Consider the following 21,345-nt stretch of genomic DNA (forward strand, 5'->3'; position numbering starts at 1 on the left):
GATATGCTTTGCCTGATTTATGCTTTGTTATAATTATGACATGATTTGCCTTTTTCTTGTTCTTCCAGATTATCCATTATTATTAATATTATTTTTTATGTAACGTAACACTTGATCGCAAAATCGGAATTCCCATAGTGTTTATCTTTCTCAAGTTTTTCATTCCTGCTTTAGTCGATCATTTTTCGTTTTTATCCTGCTCCTTTATACATATTAGTTAATAATGTATTATTCTATCAAAGTTATTATCATTTTTATAATATCTTTCGTCATTTTATATTATGGCGTCGAATATTTTACTCGTTTTATTGGAAAAAAATTTAAAATTCATGTTGGATCTATAGGTTTTTTATCAATAGGTGACTTATCTTATAGTGGTATTATACCTGGTCCTCAACAATCTCAACATTCTTTTAAAATTTCTGTAAATAAATTTTATTTACAAGTAAGAAGACCAAATTTATATCGTAAAACTTGGTTAACTATAACAATTGATGGTTTAAATTTAAATTTTTCTTCTGTAAAAATTTTCACTCAAGCGAAATCAAGAAGAGCTCATGTAAGAAGACAAAGTTTAATTTCTGTTGTACCTCAAAAAGCTTGGTGGTCTTCAGTTCGCGTCTTTAAATTTATTATGGGAAAATTATCTTCAATACCTTCTCAATTTTTTTTATCTGTTATAACAAATTATGTTAATGTGGATGTTTCAAATATTAATTTATTAATTCAAGATTTAGGAAGATTTCAAATTGAAGGATGTAATTTAGGAATGTCTTTATTCGCTGATGTTGATGTTGAAAATTCTAAAAATAATAATAATTTTAATAATAATAGTAATGATAATATTTATAGTGATAATAAACAATTTAATCAACATTTTCGTAATGATTCACAAGCACATCATTCATTTCGAAATCGTCGTCACGTATTTTCTAAAAAAATTTTGGATATTACATTCTCTTTCTCTTCATTATCAATTCAAGATATTGAATCTTTTAATAAATTGAATAGTACTAGTAGTTTAATTCAACATCTTCCAAATATTTCTCCCGCTATTTCTTTACCTTCTTATACTGAAATTATTTTATCTTGTCATCTTTCTCCTACTTGTACTTCACTAATATCTTTTGATATTAATGTTGATTTGAATCGTATAAATATTGGAATAGATTCTATACTTCGTTTAGTTAATATTATTCAATCAAAACTTCCAAAAAAAGTAAAGAGAGGTCCCATTGGTCGTGTAAATAATCATTCATCAAATAATTCAAAAGGTTTTAATATGGCTAATTTATTGGATTCCTCATTGGCTAGAAAAATAAGAATGTCTCGTAGAAAAAAGAGTCCAATTGAATATTTTGGAAACGCTATTCTTAAATTTAATTTAATTAATATTAAATACGAATTTTCTGATTTGGAAAATATCAATCATAATGATTTATCTTTAGATTTTCAATTATTAATTAAAGGACTATCTACTTCTTTGAAACAAAATAATGGTGATTCTTTTAATAGTCATCGTAATTCTATCATTTTTTCTGAAGATATTCCAAAACCAATAGAATTAATAATGGACTTTTCTGTTGATGATATTCGTGGTGATCTCATAGAAAATAATGACAAAACTTTTCGTGTGATTCAAGTGGATAAAATAATTAGTAAAATGTTAATATCCAAACCACTTATTCAAACCGCTGATTATGATCCAAATTCCTTATCTTTAAGTGGTACTTTAGAAATTTCTTCCCCGTTAATATCCATTGATTATGAAAAATTTGATGTTATTGCAAACATCATCGATTCAATCAAAAAATTTGATATCGAAGAAAAACATGCATCTACTATATCATCTCATCAATCATCGCGTTCGCGATCTCTCGATCATAAAGAGTCAAGTCAACAGATTAAAGGTATTCCAAAATTAGTCGCCACTTGCTCTATAATTAATCCACTAATTAAAATTACTGGAATCCCTAATCATACGCAAATTGGTGATTTTTCACAATTATCTTTTGGATTTCAAGATATATTATTTGATATTAACGGTGATTATACTGAATTAATTGATTTACCCTCAACTCAATATAAACATGTATTATCAAGAAGATATAATAGAGGTTGGACCCCTCCAAACTTTTCTTTAATTTATAATTTGATCGTAAGTTTAAAGACTCGTAATATGAAATTATATACTTTTGAGGACGATTTAATCTTTAATCAATCTTTAGAATTTAGTTTGGCAATTTCTGCTCTAGGAATTATTGGTTCATTAAATAATGATAATGATAATGATACTACAACTTTCATTACAGCTTTAGAAACGGAAACAATTCAGGCTGATATTGGTTGGATGGTTGATGAACTTGAGATTAATTTATGTGATCAATCAACTTTCTCTTTATTAAAACAACTTGTAGATGTTGCAAAAAGATTTCAAAAGGATGAAATTAAAAAAGGAAATGATTTTTCAACAACAGAGATGGTACAACCTCCAATCGTAAGCGTGAGATCTCCAATAATTTACACGGAAGCTTTACTCTGTCATGTATCTTTAAATTCAATAGGTATAAGAATTGCTGGAATAGATTCATTTATTGGTTCATCAACTTCAAGAGGGATTGATTTTAGATTACAGGAAATCGCATTCAATTATAAAGGATCAAGAGCATCAATTGATCCGATGGCATGTTATAATGAAAGAATTAAACTTGGGATATCAACTGAAGATTTTAGTGAAATTCAATATGATACTGGAGGTCTACTTCGAGGATTTATGAGAGAGTTAAAATTGACACCTGTTTTGGCAAATTGGGACAAAGAATTATTTAAAAATACGACTCCTTTAATAAATATACCGGAATTTGAAATTCAAAGTAATTTTACACTTGAATATTCACACAATGGTTACGATATAGTTGTCAACGCTACAGTTAGAATTCAGGAAGTTAATTTAGAATATTCGTTACTTTATCATTATTGTTGTTTAGTTGGTATCATAAATATCTTTCGATTATTTCAAATATCATTTGATAATGAGAATGAGAACACATTACCTACCTCTTCAAATTCATCAAGTAGAATATTATCAAAGATAAATGTCAGTGTTGCAGTGAATAATATTAATGTTACGGTTGATTTACAGGATAACAACAAAATTTTTGCAAGAATGGATTTGCTTAGCTACAAGTTCGTTTCACCTACAGATCATGGAGTTCGTATTAAAAAATTACGTGTTTATGGAACAAGTCCGGTAGAGGAAGGATTATGGGATGAAATAGGAAGAGTGGAAAATACACAAATTCTTCTTTTGGATGATGACACAAAAAATGGAAAATCTAAAAATAATGATTTAAATGAAAATAATGTGGAAAAATTCGATAAGATGATACGTATTCAATTAGACTCAATTCATGTTCGTATACCTCATAAATATATTTTAGCTGATGTAATTGAAAGTATAGCTAATACGGCAAAAGCTGTGAAACATTTAATTGAACGAATCTTTGGGAATGAAGAATCAAGTTTACCTGATCCAGTGGAAGAAGATGCAAAACTTTTACCTACAATACAACTTAAGGTTGGGTTGATAACATTCCGTATTGATGACGATCCATTTGAATCGAAATTATCTTTAATATGGAAAGTCGGTTGTCTAGAGCAAAAGGCTAGATTGAGTAGGGATATTGCTTTTGAAGCAAAAGCTCAAGCCATCAGAACTCATGAAGCTTCACAGTCAAAGAACAATGGAAGCCAATCACAAAGCGAAAATGGTGGATCCACAACCACTTTACATGAAGAAAGAACTATTGGTGCCTTCCGCCCGCAACCATCTCCGCACGCGAATTTAAGCATTGATGCAGCACGTAAAGCGTTGAAAGAATATAATTCTAAAAGCTGGATTAAATGTGTAAGGGCTGCAGATCCATCACGTACGAATTTACATCAAAATGACGATGATCTGCAAGAGGAATTTCTACCCATTCAAACAACAAAACCTTCAGAGTTTCCTGCTTTATTTAGTGCTACTATAGTGAAATTCTTATTTACACTTTCTACTCCTTCTTTTCCAATAGAGGAATTACCAAGATATATGAGTGATATTGGGAAGGGTTTACCGTTAGATACAAAATTTGCTGTTTTAGTTCCAATGCATTTGAGCGCGAAATTAAGAGAAGCTTGGGTTGAAGTGCGTGATTATCCGCTTCCATTAGCCCATATTCCATCTACAGATAGTCTTCGTGGAAAGAATATATACTCTTTCTTTCTTGAAGGAGATTTGGTGGTTGGAGAAGAATTAAGAGGAGCGGAATCAATTAGAAGAGCAGTTGTGGATATTGTTACACCACGACATATAAAAGGTGATGATAGTAAATATACTATTCTCGTTCCAAGAACTGTCTCACCAGTTAAACTATATTCGGACCTTCGTGTAAAAATTGATTCTTCACGGCCAACTGTTTGTTCATGGAGTATTTCTATGCAACCTGCAATACAACATTTCGCGAAAGTATTTGAAAGTTTTACTAAACCTAATCCTGATCCTTCAGAAGCCATCGGATTTTGGGATAAAATGAGAATAATGATGCACGTTAGAATATTAGCTGAATTCAAGGGATCAGGTGATTTACAATTTTATGCTAAGGGCACACGTGATCCATATTTAGTTACCGGACGCGGTGCTGGTTTTGTCTTATGTTGGAGCAAGCATGTTGAAATACGATTAGGTTATTCAAATGATCAAAATGAAGTCCTTCAGGTTGATAGCGAAGAATTTACTTGTGCTATTCCTAATTTAGTCGCTGTGGTCTCTGATGGCAGTTTATCCGCTGATAATACTGGTCTAGAAGCTAAGCTTCAGAATGAGAGTTTACCTGATTCGGAAACTAGTACAATACGAACTCAGAATTCATCAAATGCTACAATAAATGATGTATTACACGGTAATTTTTTGAAGAGAATAATGAAACTTTGTGGAGGTGTGAGATATGGTATGGGGGTTCATTTTCAAAGACTCTGTGATAATGATCATGGACTATGTTCAGCCTGTGGAGGACAACGAAAATGTCGCTTAACAGATTTTATACCTCATTATGAAATAATTACACGAATGCCCGAATATGCAATTGTACCAAAGGGACAAGTAATTATATTGTGATTTTATTTATTCTGTTACGCTTAATTAATTACCTAATTACCTACTAATCTATTTATATTGTTAGGTCTACGATTCTTTTAAAGGTTTCCGATCCGATTTTGTTCATCTTTCAGTCAGTGTAACATGTCCCATAAATTTAAATAAATCTGATGATTCTCATATTTGTGAAAAGAACTCTATAGAATTAAGTCCGAAATCACTTATACATATTCTATCGTGGGCGTTTCTTTTTGAACCTGCAATGTCTATTCCCATTCGCCAAGGAGCTTTATTTCCTTCTCTTGAACCTCCTTCTCCAAAGCTTGGAAAATATCTTGGAACTATAAAAATCAAAATATGCGTAGGTACTTTGTTCCTTAGTCATTTTTATCGGGAAGATGCTTTTGAACCATTAAGTGGAAGAACGCACATTGTAGGGATTAAGGGAAAGATCGAAAGTTTCAAATTTGATATGCATCTTCGTAGCAAAGAGAAAATTATTGAAGTGGAAGAAGGGAAAGAAGTCAAAGGTAGAGATATAATCTTACATGAAGCTGAAGTAGATTTAAAAAATCTAGATTTTAGAGGAATTACTGCTCGATACGTACAAGAAAATGTATTTTCAAGCTTTTCCGATGAAAGTGATAGTGATGGAAGAGAATTCTTATTAGGAAAAGATGAAGATTTCATGGTAACGTATGCTGAAGATGAAGAATGGATCGATGAAGCTAATTTTGTTGAGTTGGATTTGATGTTACCAGATTCTAAACCTGGTGTTAGAGTATTGCCTTTAATGAGAAGTCCACAAATGATGTATTACAAACGTCCAGACGAAAATGATACATATGAAGACAAGAAGACAGACCAAGAAACTCATATATGTGTTATGGGGCAGGGTCGAGGTAATTCTTTTTTTTTTAAAAAAATAAATAAATAAATATTTCTTTTAATTTACATTACAAACATAACTTTTTTATGTTAATTATCAGATACTGTTCAAGTTCAAGTTGACTTTTTGACCGAAAGATTAAATCAATTAAATCAGGAGATAAGGCAACAGACTAAGATATTAAGTGACATTGAAGAGAAGATAGCAGCGGATTCTAAAAAGCAAATATTGCAAGACATTGTTAGTTTTTTTGTTATCGTGTTTATATAAATTTGAAATATATATCTATTTTTTTTTTTTTAACTTTTTTTTTTTTTCTTTTAGTCACAAACTATACAAAACACCACCGCTATTTTATCACATAAAAGGAATGTTATTCAAGAATATTTAAATAATTTAGAAGAAACACTAAATAAATCAGGAACGAAATATGTTGAGGAGGGAAGTGATGATAATGAATCAGATGACGAGAAAGTCAACTCTAGTTTTAATTCTCCATTATGGGCCGATTCTCATGGTCATTTTGGGCATTTTGGGCATAAATTTATTATTCACAATGCTGAAGCCTTATGGAACAATTCACTACGTAATTTATTGTATAGATTTCTGAATCTTGCTGAACAACAGCTAGGTATATCATATTATATGTCAACGAGCGCAGTTAAATTTATAAGGGATTTACAAAAGAAGATTCAACAACAAAAAGAAAAGGAGGCTTATGAAAAATCATTAAGGCAAGAAAGGGATTCAATATATTCCATTGGATTGGATAGTTATGATTTTGATGCTCATATGGCAGCTGAAATGTTAAGGAAATTGGTTGGAGAACAAGAGATAAGTTTTGTTGTACCTAATGAAGTTCTTGCAGAAGAAGCTACTAATGATCAAGGAAAATCAAAAAATACGTATGATGGTATTCCCGAAGGTTATTCACCACGTAAAGATATTTTCCTTCAACTTATTAATCCTCAAATTAATTTACAATGTGATAAAGATCCGGATTCCAGCATAATAATGTGTATAGAGAGAGCTCAGCTTAAGTCATTTTCAATAGTGGAAGATTGGTCTAAAGGTGATTTGATTAATGAAGTGGTGAAAACTAGGACATTCTTTGGTATAGATAATGCTCAAATTTTTACGAGTACTAAAAAAGATTTTTTGAATGATTATTATTCAAAGATTTTGTCCGCAAATAATTATGGTGCTAAAGGTCCAGAAAATTGGCCCGTGTGGGTTCCAATGGAAGCATTAATTAGTAATAGTGCTTTACCATTTCAACGAATCGTTAAAAGAACTTCTGCAACAACTCGATATGATAAATTTAACAATTTACGTATAAAGGGTAGTGATATTAAAAAGGATGGAAAAGATAAAAATAATATTGAACAAGAATCTGATAAATTAGGAGTTAATGATTCTAAGAAGGAAGAATTTGATAAAAGGATGGATTCTTTACATATAGATGTTCCAAATATTAAAATATCAGCAACATCTGATCAATATTGTATATTTTTTGATATTGTCACAGATTTATTCATGTATCGTGAACCTGCACAAAAAGAACGAGCTGAAAAGTTGGGAGCAATTTTACTTGCAGCAGATTTAGATAACCTTGAAGGTGTAGCTGAAAGAGTATCAGCTTTACAAGAACAAATTCGTCAATTGGATGATATTAGATTACAATATGAATTATACTCAACTGAATTAGATGAGGAAGGATTGAAAGAGCTTAGTGCTGTAAATGTAGAATTAATAAATTTACAAGAAGAATTAGATCTTTTAATGAAAGCTATAACTGCTTCACAAGAAAAGAAACAGAAGGCAGAAAGTAAAATGCCGTTGAAACTTATAGCAACAGCAGATGAGGTAATTTGGGTTATGCAAGAAAATGACAGAAAACCATTTTGTGAATGGAAATTATCGAAAGCAAATTTTGGATGGGTGACAAAAGAAGGGAACGCTAGTACGAACATTTTAGAGATAGATCATGTCATCGTAACAAATAAGTTAACATCTCCCGTATTTGAAAAATTAATATCACCACATATAGATCCTCGACGTCCAGTAGATTTTAGTCGTAATAAAATGATAAGAGTTTATTGGGAAGAGTTGGAACCGGTGGCTGGAATTGCGATGGTTGAACATTTTGAAGTTAATATGGTTCCACTCAAATTTCAAATGCAATATGATATTGGAAAACTTATGATGATGTATATATTCCCAGAAAAAAGGAAAGAATATATGATGAAACAAAATAACGTGAAAACAAATGAAAATGTTCAAGTTAGTTACAGTACAGAACAAAAGAGAAGTTCTATGGGTTCCGAACAAACGGCGAAATCATCAAAGAAAACAATAGATTCATATAGTGATAGTCTTATTTCTGAATCTCAAGAAATTGTTAGTGATGGATATGTAACTGTTTTTTCGGATGATAATTCCATGTCTTCCATGTCTATTAGTACAGGAATTGGTAAAAGACAATCATCAAAGACAGCAACAGATGATTCGTATGAGCTAGAACTAATGAAAAAGAGAGCTTCCCAAAACAGAACATTCATTTATATAAAAGTTCCAGGTGTACAACATAATTTTAGCTATCAGGTAGTAAAAGTTATTTGGCGATTTTTGATTATAATATTATCTTCAAATTAATTTATTTTAAAAAAATTTTTTCATAGGGCGCAAAAGAAAAGAATTTTGAAGATATTTATGATTTTGTTTTCACAATGCCAACGTTGGAGTATCAAAACAAAACGTGGTCATGGTTAGACTTTTTGGAACATATCAAAAGAGGTAATTGCGTTATTTATATATGTTATATATATGCTCGTTTATTTTATATCCTATTATTTGATATTCACGTGTAATATGATGAATATTATTTAGATATTCTTCGTAGCATCCTGTATCATACTGGTTCCTTGATAAATCAAAAATTCCGTGGTAGACCAACGAATGATAACTTAACTTCAAATGAAGCTGTAGTTCCTTCATTAGCCACAGCATTGGTAGCAGCTACAGCTAATGTTACTGCGTTGATGAATGAAGAAGGTACTAATAGTGATCATGATGAAGGATCAGACAAAGCTTCAGTTCTTAGTAGTGAAAGTCAAGAAAGTCAAAAGAAAGTATTAGGTATAAAGTAAGTATGAATTTATCTTCCTTTATTTATTCTTTAATATACTTAATAATTAAAATTTATCGTATTTTTTTTTAATAGGATAAAAAAACATGATAAGAAAGATTCTATAACAAGATCAACTCCCTTTACAAATTTCTATATACACAAGGAAAGTATTGGAACGATTTCAACTAACACAAGATCCATTGACTCATCCGCAGAAAACGAAAATGAAAAAGGAAAATTATTATTTGGTAAATTATATAATGAAAGTAGATAATCTTTTTGAAAATTTTATATATTTTATTTTATTTTTAATCGTTGTTAAAAAAGCTAGATTATTCTTATATTATACATATTTATTTATATACTACTGTGTTTATATATTTATTTTAGAATTAATAATAATAAATAAATTATTGATTAGTGGAATTATTAATTTGTTAAACTTCTTGTACTATACATTAAATAATTGTTTTTAGATGATTTATTATATATTCGTTTGAAAAAAATGTGAAGATCAGGCGCAGTTATATTATGTGTTTCATGTTATGTATGGTTTTATTTATCACATCGTCACACCCTTGTCCGAGTTTCACTATTTATATTTATCTGAGGGACTTTATTTTTTCAAGTAGATGAAATTCTATTTGTCACGTTTTATTCATCACATACTAAATTCTTCGATCACGTGTCAGTGCATAACGCCGGCCGAGTTCGAAGAATTTTCTGGGTAGTTTTAACTGCCTATGTATCTATTTTAAACTATTTGTGTGGCAATCAAAGAAAGCTTCACGTGATAAACGATCGACTAGCCCATTTCATTTTTTTATATCAAATAAAAGCCAATTTTTTTTTACAAAAAATATTTACATTATGTCTGTTATTCGAAAAGGGTTAGTTTTTACAACAATTAACGCGGCAATTTATTCAACAGATGTCGATATTCACGATGATATACATAAACAATTTGAATTTAGAAAACACAAAGTTCTGGCTGATAAAATTCTTACAAATGATGAAAAAAATTGATGCAATAAGAATATTAACTATAACTTATGATCGAGATAAAGTTAGGGTCAATTATGGTACGAAAAGAATTTGTGAAAATTGTAACCAAGAATGTTTAGCTACATTATATTGTGAACATTGTGTTCGAAATTATTTAAAAAAAAAATTTTCAAATTGGACATCTGGGAATGATGATATTGATAATATAATCCAGAGATGTCAAATGGAATCACTCGGACCACAGAATATAGTTGAATGGATTCCATATAATAATTTAGAAAATATTAAATATCTAACAAAAGGTGGTTTCTCAGAGATTTATACAGCAGATTGGGTTAATGGAAGATATATTAAATGGGATTCTGAAAAACAACAATTAAAAAGATCTCGAAGTCGTGCAGTAGTACTTAAAGGATTAGAAAATGTTGAAAGTGCAAATAAACATTGGTTTGAAGAGGTTTGTAAAATTTTATTCCTAAATTTATTTAAAAACAATTAAAGCATCATATATAATTATAAATTTTTAATTTTTATAGGCTAAATCACATTTAACTATAAATAATAAATGGCCAGACATTGTTCGATGTTATGGAATGACACAAAATCCATCAAATGGAAAGTATATGCTTGTAATGTATAAAATGGATATAGATTTAAGAAATTATCTACAACAAAATCACAATCAACTTACATGGAAGGGTAGGATTAAAATTACTTATGAAATAATTCTTTCACTTAGTTATATTCATAATGAGAAAGCAATTCATAGAGATTTGCATTCTGGAAATGTATTATATTCTCAACTTTATAATGATTGGTGCATTAGTGATCTTGGATTTTGTGGACCTGCTGATAAATCATCAAAAAGTATATACGGTAATCTTCCTTATATAGCGCCTGAAGTTATTGTTGGAAGAGAATATACATTTGCATCTGATATTTATAGTATTGCAATGCTTATGTGGGAAATTTCATCCGGAAAACCATCATTTATAAATTATGAACATGAAAATGATATTGTAATGAATATTATTAATGGTATAAGACCAAAAATTGTGCCAGGAACTCCATTAGAATATAAAAATTTAATGATACAATGTTGGGATTCTGATCCATTAAAAAGGCCTGATACTAAGACACTTGAAGAAAAAATGGGTAAAATCAATTTATATTATCAAAATATGCCAGATGAATTATTACAATCAGAAATGGATGATTTAAAAATGAATAAAGTAGAAGAAAATTCTACAAGTAGCAGATTATTTACAAGTAAAATTCACAACTTTGAAAATCTACCTGAACCAAGAAATGTAACAGAAGGTATAAGTGTATAATATTTTATTAGTGATTCTAAAATCTGTATTTTATAATAAATTATTGATTTACCTTTTTTTGAATTAAATTATAATAGAAGAACAAGAAGGTATAATTTAATAATTTTTTGTCGTTTTTTAATTCATTATAATATAATAATCTAATTTTTAAAAATACCTTATCTTATGATAGCATTTCATAGTAAACCATATGATTTTAACATTCCTAAAAATAGTAAGTATTGTATCTATTAATGTTGCCATTAATCTAATTTTTTTATAATGATAAATGTTTATAATTGAATTAATATTTGTTTTTAGTTAACGATGATTTTAATGGATTAAATAAGCAGTATAGTAAGAAATTATTAAATATCTTTAAAAGGTGGATTATTTGAAATAATAAATATTAAAATCAATTAATTTTAGGTGACAGTAAAAAATTGTCTAGCGAATTAATAAATTCAAATGGTAAGTAAATAAGGAAAATAAAATATTCATTATATCAATTTTATTTATTAAATAACGCGACTTTTATTTTAAATCAATATGACGAAAAAGAAATAATTCAACAACAAATGAAAAAGAAAAGTATTGATAATGATGGTAAGCAATAATAATGATAATAATTATTTTGTCAATATATTAATTTAGTGTGGCTTTTATAAATGATCAAAAAGAAATGATTCAACAAAAAATGAAAAGACAAAATTTTGGTGATATTGATGGTAGGCGAAACTTTTGTAACAATAGTTTCAAATTTATATTATTTTTTAATTTATTATTTATTTTTTATAGATGATGACGATGTATATAGTAATCCAAACTTTCATTCAAAAGAACAAGATGACCTGGAAATTCCTGATTGCAAGTTTTTATTTGCTTTAAAAAAATATTTACTATTATTTTTTTTTTATTTTTTACTAATTAGTATTTATTGTTATTTATTTATTCTTTAGACGAGTTTTAAATATTCCTTTTGTAATATCATTAATTATATTTTGAGGATTTTATTATTTATTTATGCTTTATTTTGAATTATTTAACCACTAAGACTAGAGTAATATTTACAAGATTCTTAGTTTGTAATTTAAATAATTATATAATAAAATTCGAATTATTAAATATGTAAATTATCACAAAAAAGAAAATATTTATATGATTACAACTTCTACTCTAATTAGAATTTATCGTTTCTTTTTGATAGGATAAGCAAAACATGATAAGAGAGATTCTTTAACGAGATCAACTTCCTTTACAAATTTTCATATACACGGAGAATAGTGGAACTATTTCAGCTAACACGACTCATTCGTAGAAATGAAAATGAAAAATGAAATTATTATTTGGTAAATTATATAATGAAGATAGATAATTTTTTTGTAAATTATACATTTATTTTTATATTTATTTTTAACCGATTGTTGATAGAAAAGGTTAGAATATTCCTATATCATATATATACACATATTTATTTATTCTAGAAATTTACAATAACAGATAATAAAGTAGAACTATTAATCGTTAAACATAGTTGCATGGAATTATCATGATTTTGCGCGAAAATTTTTCGAATTCGTATCACGAGTAATACTATGTATTTATTTAAAAAAAATGATAGATTGTGTAAATTTCGTATTTGTTTGTATTAGACAATTAATTAATTTTAGATAAATTTGAGTCACATAATTACAAAAAATAGTTAGCTTAAAATTTTAGCAGGAATTTATAGATTCAATGAATAGCAATACTATTATTATTATGACGAAGTTACTAGTACATATACTTAATTCTCGATATAATCATTCATTCAGTTTTAATGTGTTTCTATCAAATTATATATTTGATTCGATTCTTAATTTGTAATCTATATTTTACACCAAAAGACAGAAATGAAAGCTCTACAGAAGCTCTTCTCTAACTTAGATGTGGTTTCTTTAATAAAAATAATATTTTGAACGATTTTTATAATTTCTAATATCCATTATTTGATATGTTGTTTATTTAAATAGATTCAATTTCTAAAACTTTTTTTTACCAACCATGTTTATTGATTTCTATTAAAATAAGATTTTGAAAATTACTATAAATTAATTAAATTAATTAAATTAGTTTAACAAATACACAATCATTTTGAAAGTTTAGATTTTTGTTTCACCAAATTAAAATATAAATCTAGTATTAATCTATGATAGAAATCAAATTTGTCGCACATAAATTATATTTGCTATTAATTTTAATTACTGTGCTCAGAAAGGAGATTATATTATTATGCAAGTTCAAGGCGTCAAATATACTAACACTACAAGATCACAAAAATTTAATTTTTTTTTTTTAAAACGTAGTGACACTCTTTATTAGATCTCACATAGGGGTGTGATCTAGCAGGTTATAGTCGTCGATCGACACCTCTATAGTTCGTCTATCTATAGTGGCACAACATAAATGTTCATTTGATCAACAATTTGCATTTTACTAATTTATATCGAAGTGAACGAACGTGGAACACAATTCTTTCTTTCTTTTTAATTTATTGATTACAAGATGTCTACTCTTCGATATGAATTAATTTGTGCAACAAATAATAAAACACTTACATTAACGGATATTGATATTCACGATAATATACATAAAAAATTTGAATTTAGAAAACAAAAAGTTCTTACCGATAAAATTCTTACAGATGATGAAAAAACTGAAGCAATAAGAATGTTAACTAAATATTATGATAGAGAAAAAATCCTATTTAATGATGGTACAAAAAGAATTTGTGAAAATTGTAACAAAGAATGTCTAGCTACATTATATTGTGAATATTGTGTTCGAAATTATTTAAAAGAAAATTTTTCAAATTGGGCATCTGGAAATAAAGGTGTTGATAATTTAATCCAGAAATGTCAAATAGAATCACTTATACCAAATATGGTAGTTGAATGGATTCCATATAATAATTTAGAAAATATTAAATATTTAACAAAAGGTGGATTTTCTGAAATTTATACAGCAGATCGGATTAATGGAAGTTATTATGAATGGGATTCTAAGGAACAACAATTAATAAGATTTGGAGATGAAGTTGTAATACTTAAAAGTCTAGAAAATGTTGAAAGTGCAAATCAAAGTTGGTTTGAAGAGGTCTGTATAATTTTATTCCAAATCTATTTAAAAATTTAATATATTTTATATAGTAACTTTAAAATTTTAATTTTTATAGGCTAAATCACATTTAACTATAAGTAATAAATGGGCAGATATTGTTCAATGTTGTGGAATGACACAAAATCCATCAAATGGAAATTATATGCTTGTAATGTATAAAATGGATATGGATTTAAGAAAATATTTACAACAAAATCATAATCAACTTACATGGAAGGAGAGAATTAATATTGCTTATGAAATAATTCGTTCACTTAGTTATATTCATGATGAGAAAGCAATTCATAGAAATTTACATTCTGGAAATATATTATATTCACAATTAAATAATTCTTGGCGCATGAGTGATCTTGGATTTTGTGGACCTGCTGACAAATCATCAAAATGTATATATGGTAATCTTCCTTACATAGCGCCTGAAGTTATCATTGGAAGAGAATATACTTTTGCATCTGATATTTATAGTATTGCAATGCTTATGTGGGAAATTTCATCCGGAAAACCACCATTTATAAATTATGAACATGAAAATGAGATTGTAATGAATATTATTAATGGTATAAGACCAAAAATTGTGCCAGGAACTCCATTAGAATATAAAAATTTAATGATACAATGCTGGAATGCTGATCCATTAAAAAGACCTGATGTTTATGTAATTGAAGAAAAAATGGCTAAAATTAATTTATATTATCAAAATATGCCAGATGAATTATTATTACAATCAGAAATAAATAATTTAGGAATAAATAAGTTTAGTAACATAGAAACAAATTATACGAGTAGCAGATTATTTACAAGTAAAATTCACAACTTTGAAAATCTACCTGAACCAAGAAATGCAACAGAAGGTTTATAATATTTATTAAGGATTTATTATTTTTATTATATGATAAATTATTGATTTACCTTTTTTTGAATTAAATTATAAAAGGAGAACAAGAAGGTATGAATTGATAATTTCTTGTCTTATAATAATTTATTTTTAAAATACTTTATTTTACTACTAATAGCATTTCATAGTAAATTGTATGATTTTAACATTCCTAACAATAGTAAGTACTATATTATTAACTTTAACATTGTTGACTTATTTTATAATGACATAGATTTATAATTGAATTATATTTGATTTTTTAGTTAACGATTTTAATGGATCAAATAAGCAGTATAGTAAGAAATTATCAAGTATAATTAATAAATACTATTTATTGTTGAAATAATAAATTAAATATTAAATCTATATCTTAATTCTTAATTTTAGACGATAGTGAAAAATTACCCAAAGAATTTATAAATTTGCAAATAAATTTAAAATAGTAAGTAATTAGCAAGTAAAGTATTCGTTGCGTCAATTTCATTTATTAAACATGACTTTATTTTAAATTAATATGACGAAAAAGAAATAATTCAACAAATAAAAGGAAAAATATTGATCGTGATGTTAAAATAAAATAAATAAATAAATAATAAATCATTATTTTGTCAATATATCAATTTAATGTGGCATTTATTTAAATAATTAGACGATGAAAAAGAAATAATTCAACAAAAAATGAAAAGACAAAATATTGGTGATATTGATGGTAAGCGAAAATTTTGCAACAAATAATTTCAATTTTATATTGATTTTATTTATTTCTTATAGATAATGACAAAGTATATAATAATCCAAATCTTCATTCAAAAGAACAAGATGAGTTGGAAATTCCTGACGGTAAGTTTTTTCAATTGCTTAAAAAAAAAATTTACTATTGTTATTTTTTATTAATAAGTATTATTTATTGTTATTTATATATTCTTTAGACGGGTTTTAAATTTTCTTTTGATAATAAGTTAACGATAACATTATTATATTTAAAGATTTTATCATTTATTTTTACTTTATTTTTGAATTATTTAAACACTAAGACTAAAGTAAGTTTGTAATTTAAATAATTGTGTAATAAACTCATTCAATAATCAATATATTCAATATATAAATTATCAAAAAAAAATTCTATAATGATAACTTCCAAGCTATAATAATAACAATTTCACGAAATTTATTATTTTTTATTACTTTACATAAATTTTATGGCGTAAACATTAGTAATAAATAATAATATAACAGATAATATCAAACTATCCATCAGATGGGATAAATCAATTTACGGCTAGATAACTAATTTCTATATTTTTAATTTGCTTTATTTCAGATTTTATTATCAAAAATTAGTTTAATAGTACTAACTTTTATTAAAAATAGCATATTACGTATAATTTGAATATAATTTGTATTTATAATTATCGAGTCGCAAATAATTAATAAATAGAATTATTTGTAATAGTAAAATTGCTAAGCTACTCTATATACTTAATTCTCAAGTAAACTTTTACTAAATTGCTGATGCAATCCTTTATTTATGATCCATGAGAAATATTACTAATTCTACGAGTCTTGGATATGACATTTTGATAAGTATAAAAAATTGAGTAGTTTTTGATTTGATATCATTATCTATTACATTGTTTTTATAGTTATAATTCCTTTTTAAAAATTTCGCGATCGATATTTTTTTTATAACAGTAAAGCAATGAAAAAAAAGGAATTTAAACTTACATTATTTTTTTAATTTAATCGCTAGTATCACTTAATAATACTAAATAACTAGGGTAATTTGGTATTGTTAGTGAGTTATAATATAATTATTGCATTATTCAGTAATTATTTATATATATTTTAAGTAATATAATAGGGTTTATATTAAAAAGTTGATTTGTATTTTGTATTTTTATCAAATAATAAATTTTATGGTTTATTTTGAGTTTATTAGTTTTATTAAAGAAATATTATATTTAATGATCAAAATGAATTGATCCTGTAACATGTTAAGTGATAATAATATAAAGATAAATATAAATATAATAGTTTGTATTAATTTTAGTAAAATATTAGATATGATGATAATGTTAAGTATAGTGATTTAAAAAAATTAGATTGGATGCTATTATGATAAATACATTGTATTGAACTTCTCCTGTAATCTATTTAATTCTGACAACATTGCATCATCTACTTTTATTGCATTTGGATCAAAAGATTGGATTTCTAGATTTTCCCAAGATGTGGCACGACTTATTGCTACATAAGATTGCCCATGAGCAAACATTTGTTCATCCAATGATACAGTTACATGGGGTAATGTAAGGCCTTGTGTCTTGTGTACAGTTAGAGCAAATGCATTTTGAAGTGGAAATTGTGTTCGTTGTGCTGAAGCTCCATGTAAGTTAAAATAAGTTGTAATTTTTTCTACTATAACTTGATTTATCCCATTATTTATTGGAAATGCCACTTCTACTTGATTTTCATTTATTAATTTAGTTACCACACCAATTGATCCATTACAAAGTTGTTCATTAAATAATTTGTTAGTTAGAAACATTACTCTTGCTCCTTCTCTTATTATTAATTCAGATGGTAAATTAGTATAATGTCTAAATTGTTTATCATATTCTTTTGGTATACATTCTTTTTCATTAACATAATCAATAGCTGTAGAAATTAAAAATCCAGAGGAGATATCTTTAAAAATAGGAAGATAACCACAGATTAAATTATTAATTGAATCTGCACTATGACGAAATCCAAAAATATAGGTAGTATCAGTTGACATTTCATTGTTACTTTGATATGATTGCACTTTTTCATCAATTAATCTTCTTGTTTCTGAACTTATATTTCCTATTCGCATTTCTTCTAATATATTATAAAATGATCTAACTTGTTGGCGATGAGAAGTTGTAAGAAAAAGTGGGAAAAATTCTTGCCATTCTGGAGCATAAAAAACTTGTTTACCACTTACAGGTGGAAGTTGAGCAATATCTCCAATTAGTAAAGTTGGAATTCCACCAAAAGGTACTGGTGATTTGTTAATTTTTGCAAATAATGAACTAATAAAAGATAAAAGAATTGATGATACCATTGATACTTCTTCAATTATAATAGCTTTAATCTGGCTAAGTTTTTCAAATTGTTGATTATTATAATGAGATAATGTTTCAAAATAGGTTTGAGTATTTCTAATATATAGTGCTGAATGTATAGTTTTTCCATTTACATTTTGTGCAGCAACACCAGTAGGAGCCATCAATAAATATTCAGTTTTTTTATCAGCTAAAAAATTTTTAATTAGATGTATCATAAAAGATTTACCAGTACCTGCTGAACCAGTTAGAAAAAAATAAGGATGTTTAGAATGTAATCTTTCTCCCCAACTATTTGTAAGTATATTCATTATTTTGTATTGATCTTCAGAAAGTAGCATAGATGAGAGATTTAAAGAGCGAATAGGTTGACGTAACAAATTATTTAACTGATTTCCAATAATTTCTTGTAAGTTTACATGCAATGAAGATATCAAATTATTAACTAAATTTTGATAATTATTTGTATATCTTTGAATATTAGATTGCATTGAATTTTGTACAAAATTTAAAGTTAATGAATATTCAGTAGGATATTTAGCTTCAAAATGAGCTTTATAAGTTTGATATAAGCTTTTTAAATCAGTTTCACTTCTAACAGGTAATCTAAGTAGTAATTGTTGATAATAAAATGATTCTGATTGCTGAATTGTTAAATGTTGAAAACGTACAAGAATTTCTTTTTGTCTTTTTCTTACAAAGCAGTTTTTTTTATCTATATAATATATTCCATTTTTTGGCTGACTTTTTTGTATAGTATAATTGCGATGATAAAAAGGATATGTCATACTATCAAATTCATTATCAGATGGACGATCAAAATATTTATCAATGGCATCATCCCAATAGGGAGATAATTGTTCTTCTTGTTGTAATAAATAAAGTGGTTTTATAGATTTAGTTCTTATTTCAGGAGGAATAGAAGGAAGAAATTCAACAGCAATTGATGATCGACATATTGAATATCCAAGTAAAAGAATCATTAATTCCATTGATCCAAGACGTCTTGCTAAAATATGTTTTCGAAATGCATCAGGTTCAGAAATATCAAAATATTCTGATGGTTCAGATTTTGTAACATACTTAGTCATATATTTTGCAAATTGATGTGTTGTTACATATTGAAAATTAATATGACCATTCCATAAAAATAATGTTGGTGCATGATATGGAATAACATATAAATCTTCTTCTTTAGTACGACGATAAATATATCTTAAGGAATTAGGATCTTCATGTGTAGTATCTGAATATGGTTGAGGAAAACCTTTTTTGCAACGTGAACCAGATGGAGCTGGACCTCCACAACGTGAATCACAAGTATGAATTTGATGTTTTTTAACCAATTCATATAATTCTGGTTCAGAATTGGGATCTGGCATATCTGCTCTAATTACATTAGAATCAATTAATTCAGAAATTGATTTAGATAAATAAGCTATACCATGTGTATGAATTGCTCCACGATTTTGAAATTCATCACGTTCAAAATGATGTAACCAGTTACCCCAATCAGTTAAATTTGGATTTTTCCAAAGATATTGATGCATTGATGCTAAACGATGATGATAATGCAAGTAGGTATGAAATGGACGATTAGAAGGAAGGGGATCTTTGTTATCAGTTTTTAATAAAATATTTTTTAAATGTGACCAATGATTTTCAGCCATAGTCATAGTATAAAAAATTTGTGGTAAACCAAATCCTTGAACCATAGTATTAATATGATGTTCTTTTTGGCGAAAATAAGAATCTCCTGTTCTAATATAAGAAGGTATAGTTGTTGTATTTTTTTCATTAATTATTGGACGTCCAGTATAAATACTATTGGTAATTAAATCTGCTGTTGTTAATTGATGTGATAGTGAAGTATTATATTGATTTAAAATTCGATTTCTATTTTGGTGATTTCTTAATTTTTCAATTGTTAAATAAATATAATGAGGCCAATACCAAGATAATCTCCATCTGGGATCAGGACAAAGTAGTAAAGATTTTGCATAATTACCTAAACTATCTGTAAATCGCCGATTTGTATTTTCATCATTTATATAAAATCCTTTTCCATATGGAAAAAGGTCAGGAAATAAAAGTGGTTCAATATTTTTATCATAAAAAGATATTGGTAATTTTTTATTATATGGATCAGTTAAAAATCCTGCCATTAATCGATTATAATGGTAATCTTCATTATGAATTTCTGCATCAAGTTCATAGGGAGGTAGTATTACAGCAGAAGGACGTGAATTAATGTTAAATAATGGTTGGTCTTGATTTTGAGAAGTATTACTAAGTGAGGCATTTGGAAAGATAATTGGTGCCCCATCCCATGTTCCACGATTAATTAAAGTTTGATATGGTTTAAAATAAGGATTATGATCTCGTAACCATCTTGCTGCATTATCAAGTGAAGAATGATACCATGAATTTGATTGATTATTATTTAGTATAGCACCAATGGTACCAGAATATAATGCAAGTGCATTAATATTTTTTGAGTAGTTAAAGGTTCCAGTTAAGTGACGATAGTTTGTGTAAGCATTGCTATTTGGAACTCGGCCTAATGAACAACTAAGATGAATAGGTGAGAGATAAATTCGATGATATAAAGGCACACTTTGAATTTCATCAGGTATAGGATCAGGAATTGGTATTTTAAGATGATTATTAGAATTATAACAAGAAGAACATGTTGCTATACGTGCAGGTTGAGAATCATCAGTATGAAAAACTAATGTGATTTGTGGAT

At 27.1% G+C, this 21,345-nt stretch overlaps 3 protein-coding genes across 4 annotated transcripts; all 3 read left to right on the plus strand.

Annotated features, from left to right (window-relative positions):
* Positions 1–176: 176 nt before the first annotated feature.
* OCT59_026054 (uncharacterized protein) lies at positions 177–9,427 on the plus strand (the record flags this gene model as incomplete). Of its 2 annotated transcripts, XM_066142907.1 has the most annotated exons (8): positions 177–445; positions 540–5,140; positions 5,220–6,036; positions 6,124–6,263; positions 6,348–8,627; positions 8,705–8,819; positions 8,913–9,168; positions 9,247–9,427. In XM_066142907.1, the coding sequence occupies exons 2-8, from the start codon at positions 635–637 to the stop codon at positions 9,425–9,427; spliced, it is 8,295 nt and encodes a 2,764-aa protein (XP_065992479.1). In that variant the 5' UTR covers positions 177–445; positions 540–634. The 2 variants fall into 2 exon arrangements, with proteins under 2 accessions (XP_065992479.1, XP_025180936.1); XM_025325481.2 differs by having other exon boundaries at positions 177–5,140.
* A 1,912-nt stretch (positions 9,428–11,339) lies between these two features.
* OCT59_026055 (uncharacterized protein) lies at positions 11,340–12,441 on the plus strand (the record flags this gene model as incomplete). Its single annotated transcript, XM_025331863.2, has 9 exons — positions 11,340–11,478; positions 11,570–11,581; positions 11,665–11,706; positions 11,793–11,828; positions 11,901–11,942; positions 12,033–12,077; positions 12,152–12,199; positions 12,270–12,338; positions 12,431–12,441. 9 exons carry the CDS (start codon positions 11,340–11,342, stop codon positions 12,439–12,441), a joined length of 444 nt encoding a protein of 147 aa, XP_025180935.2.
* A 1,952-nt stretch (positions 12,442–14,393) lies between these two features.
* On the plus strand, positions 14,394–15,950 carry OCT59_026056 (uncharacterized protein; the record flags this gene model as incomplete). The annotated part of the gene is made up of 6 exons (XM_066142908.1): positions 14,394–14,606; positions 14,686–14,707; positions 15,565–15,576; positions 15,644–15,685; positions 15,771–15,803; positions 15,895–15,950. 6 exons carry the CDS (start codon positions 14,394–14,396, stop codon positions 15,948–15,950), a joined length of 378 nt encoding a protein of 125 aa, XP_065992480.1.
* Between the last annotated feature and the right edge of the window lie 5,395 nt (positions 15,951–21,345).

The sequence above is a fragment of the Rhizophagus irregularis genome, chromosome 6 (assembly GCF_026210795.1).
Source record: "Rhizophagus irregularis chromosome 6, complete sequence".
Lineage (NCBI taxonomy): Eukaryota > Fungi > Glomeromycota > Glomeromycetes > Glomerales > Glomeraceae > Rhizophagus > Rhizophagus irregularis.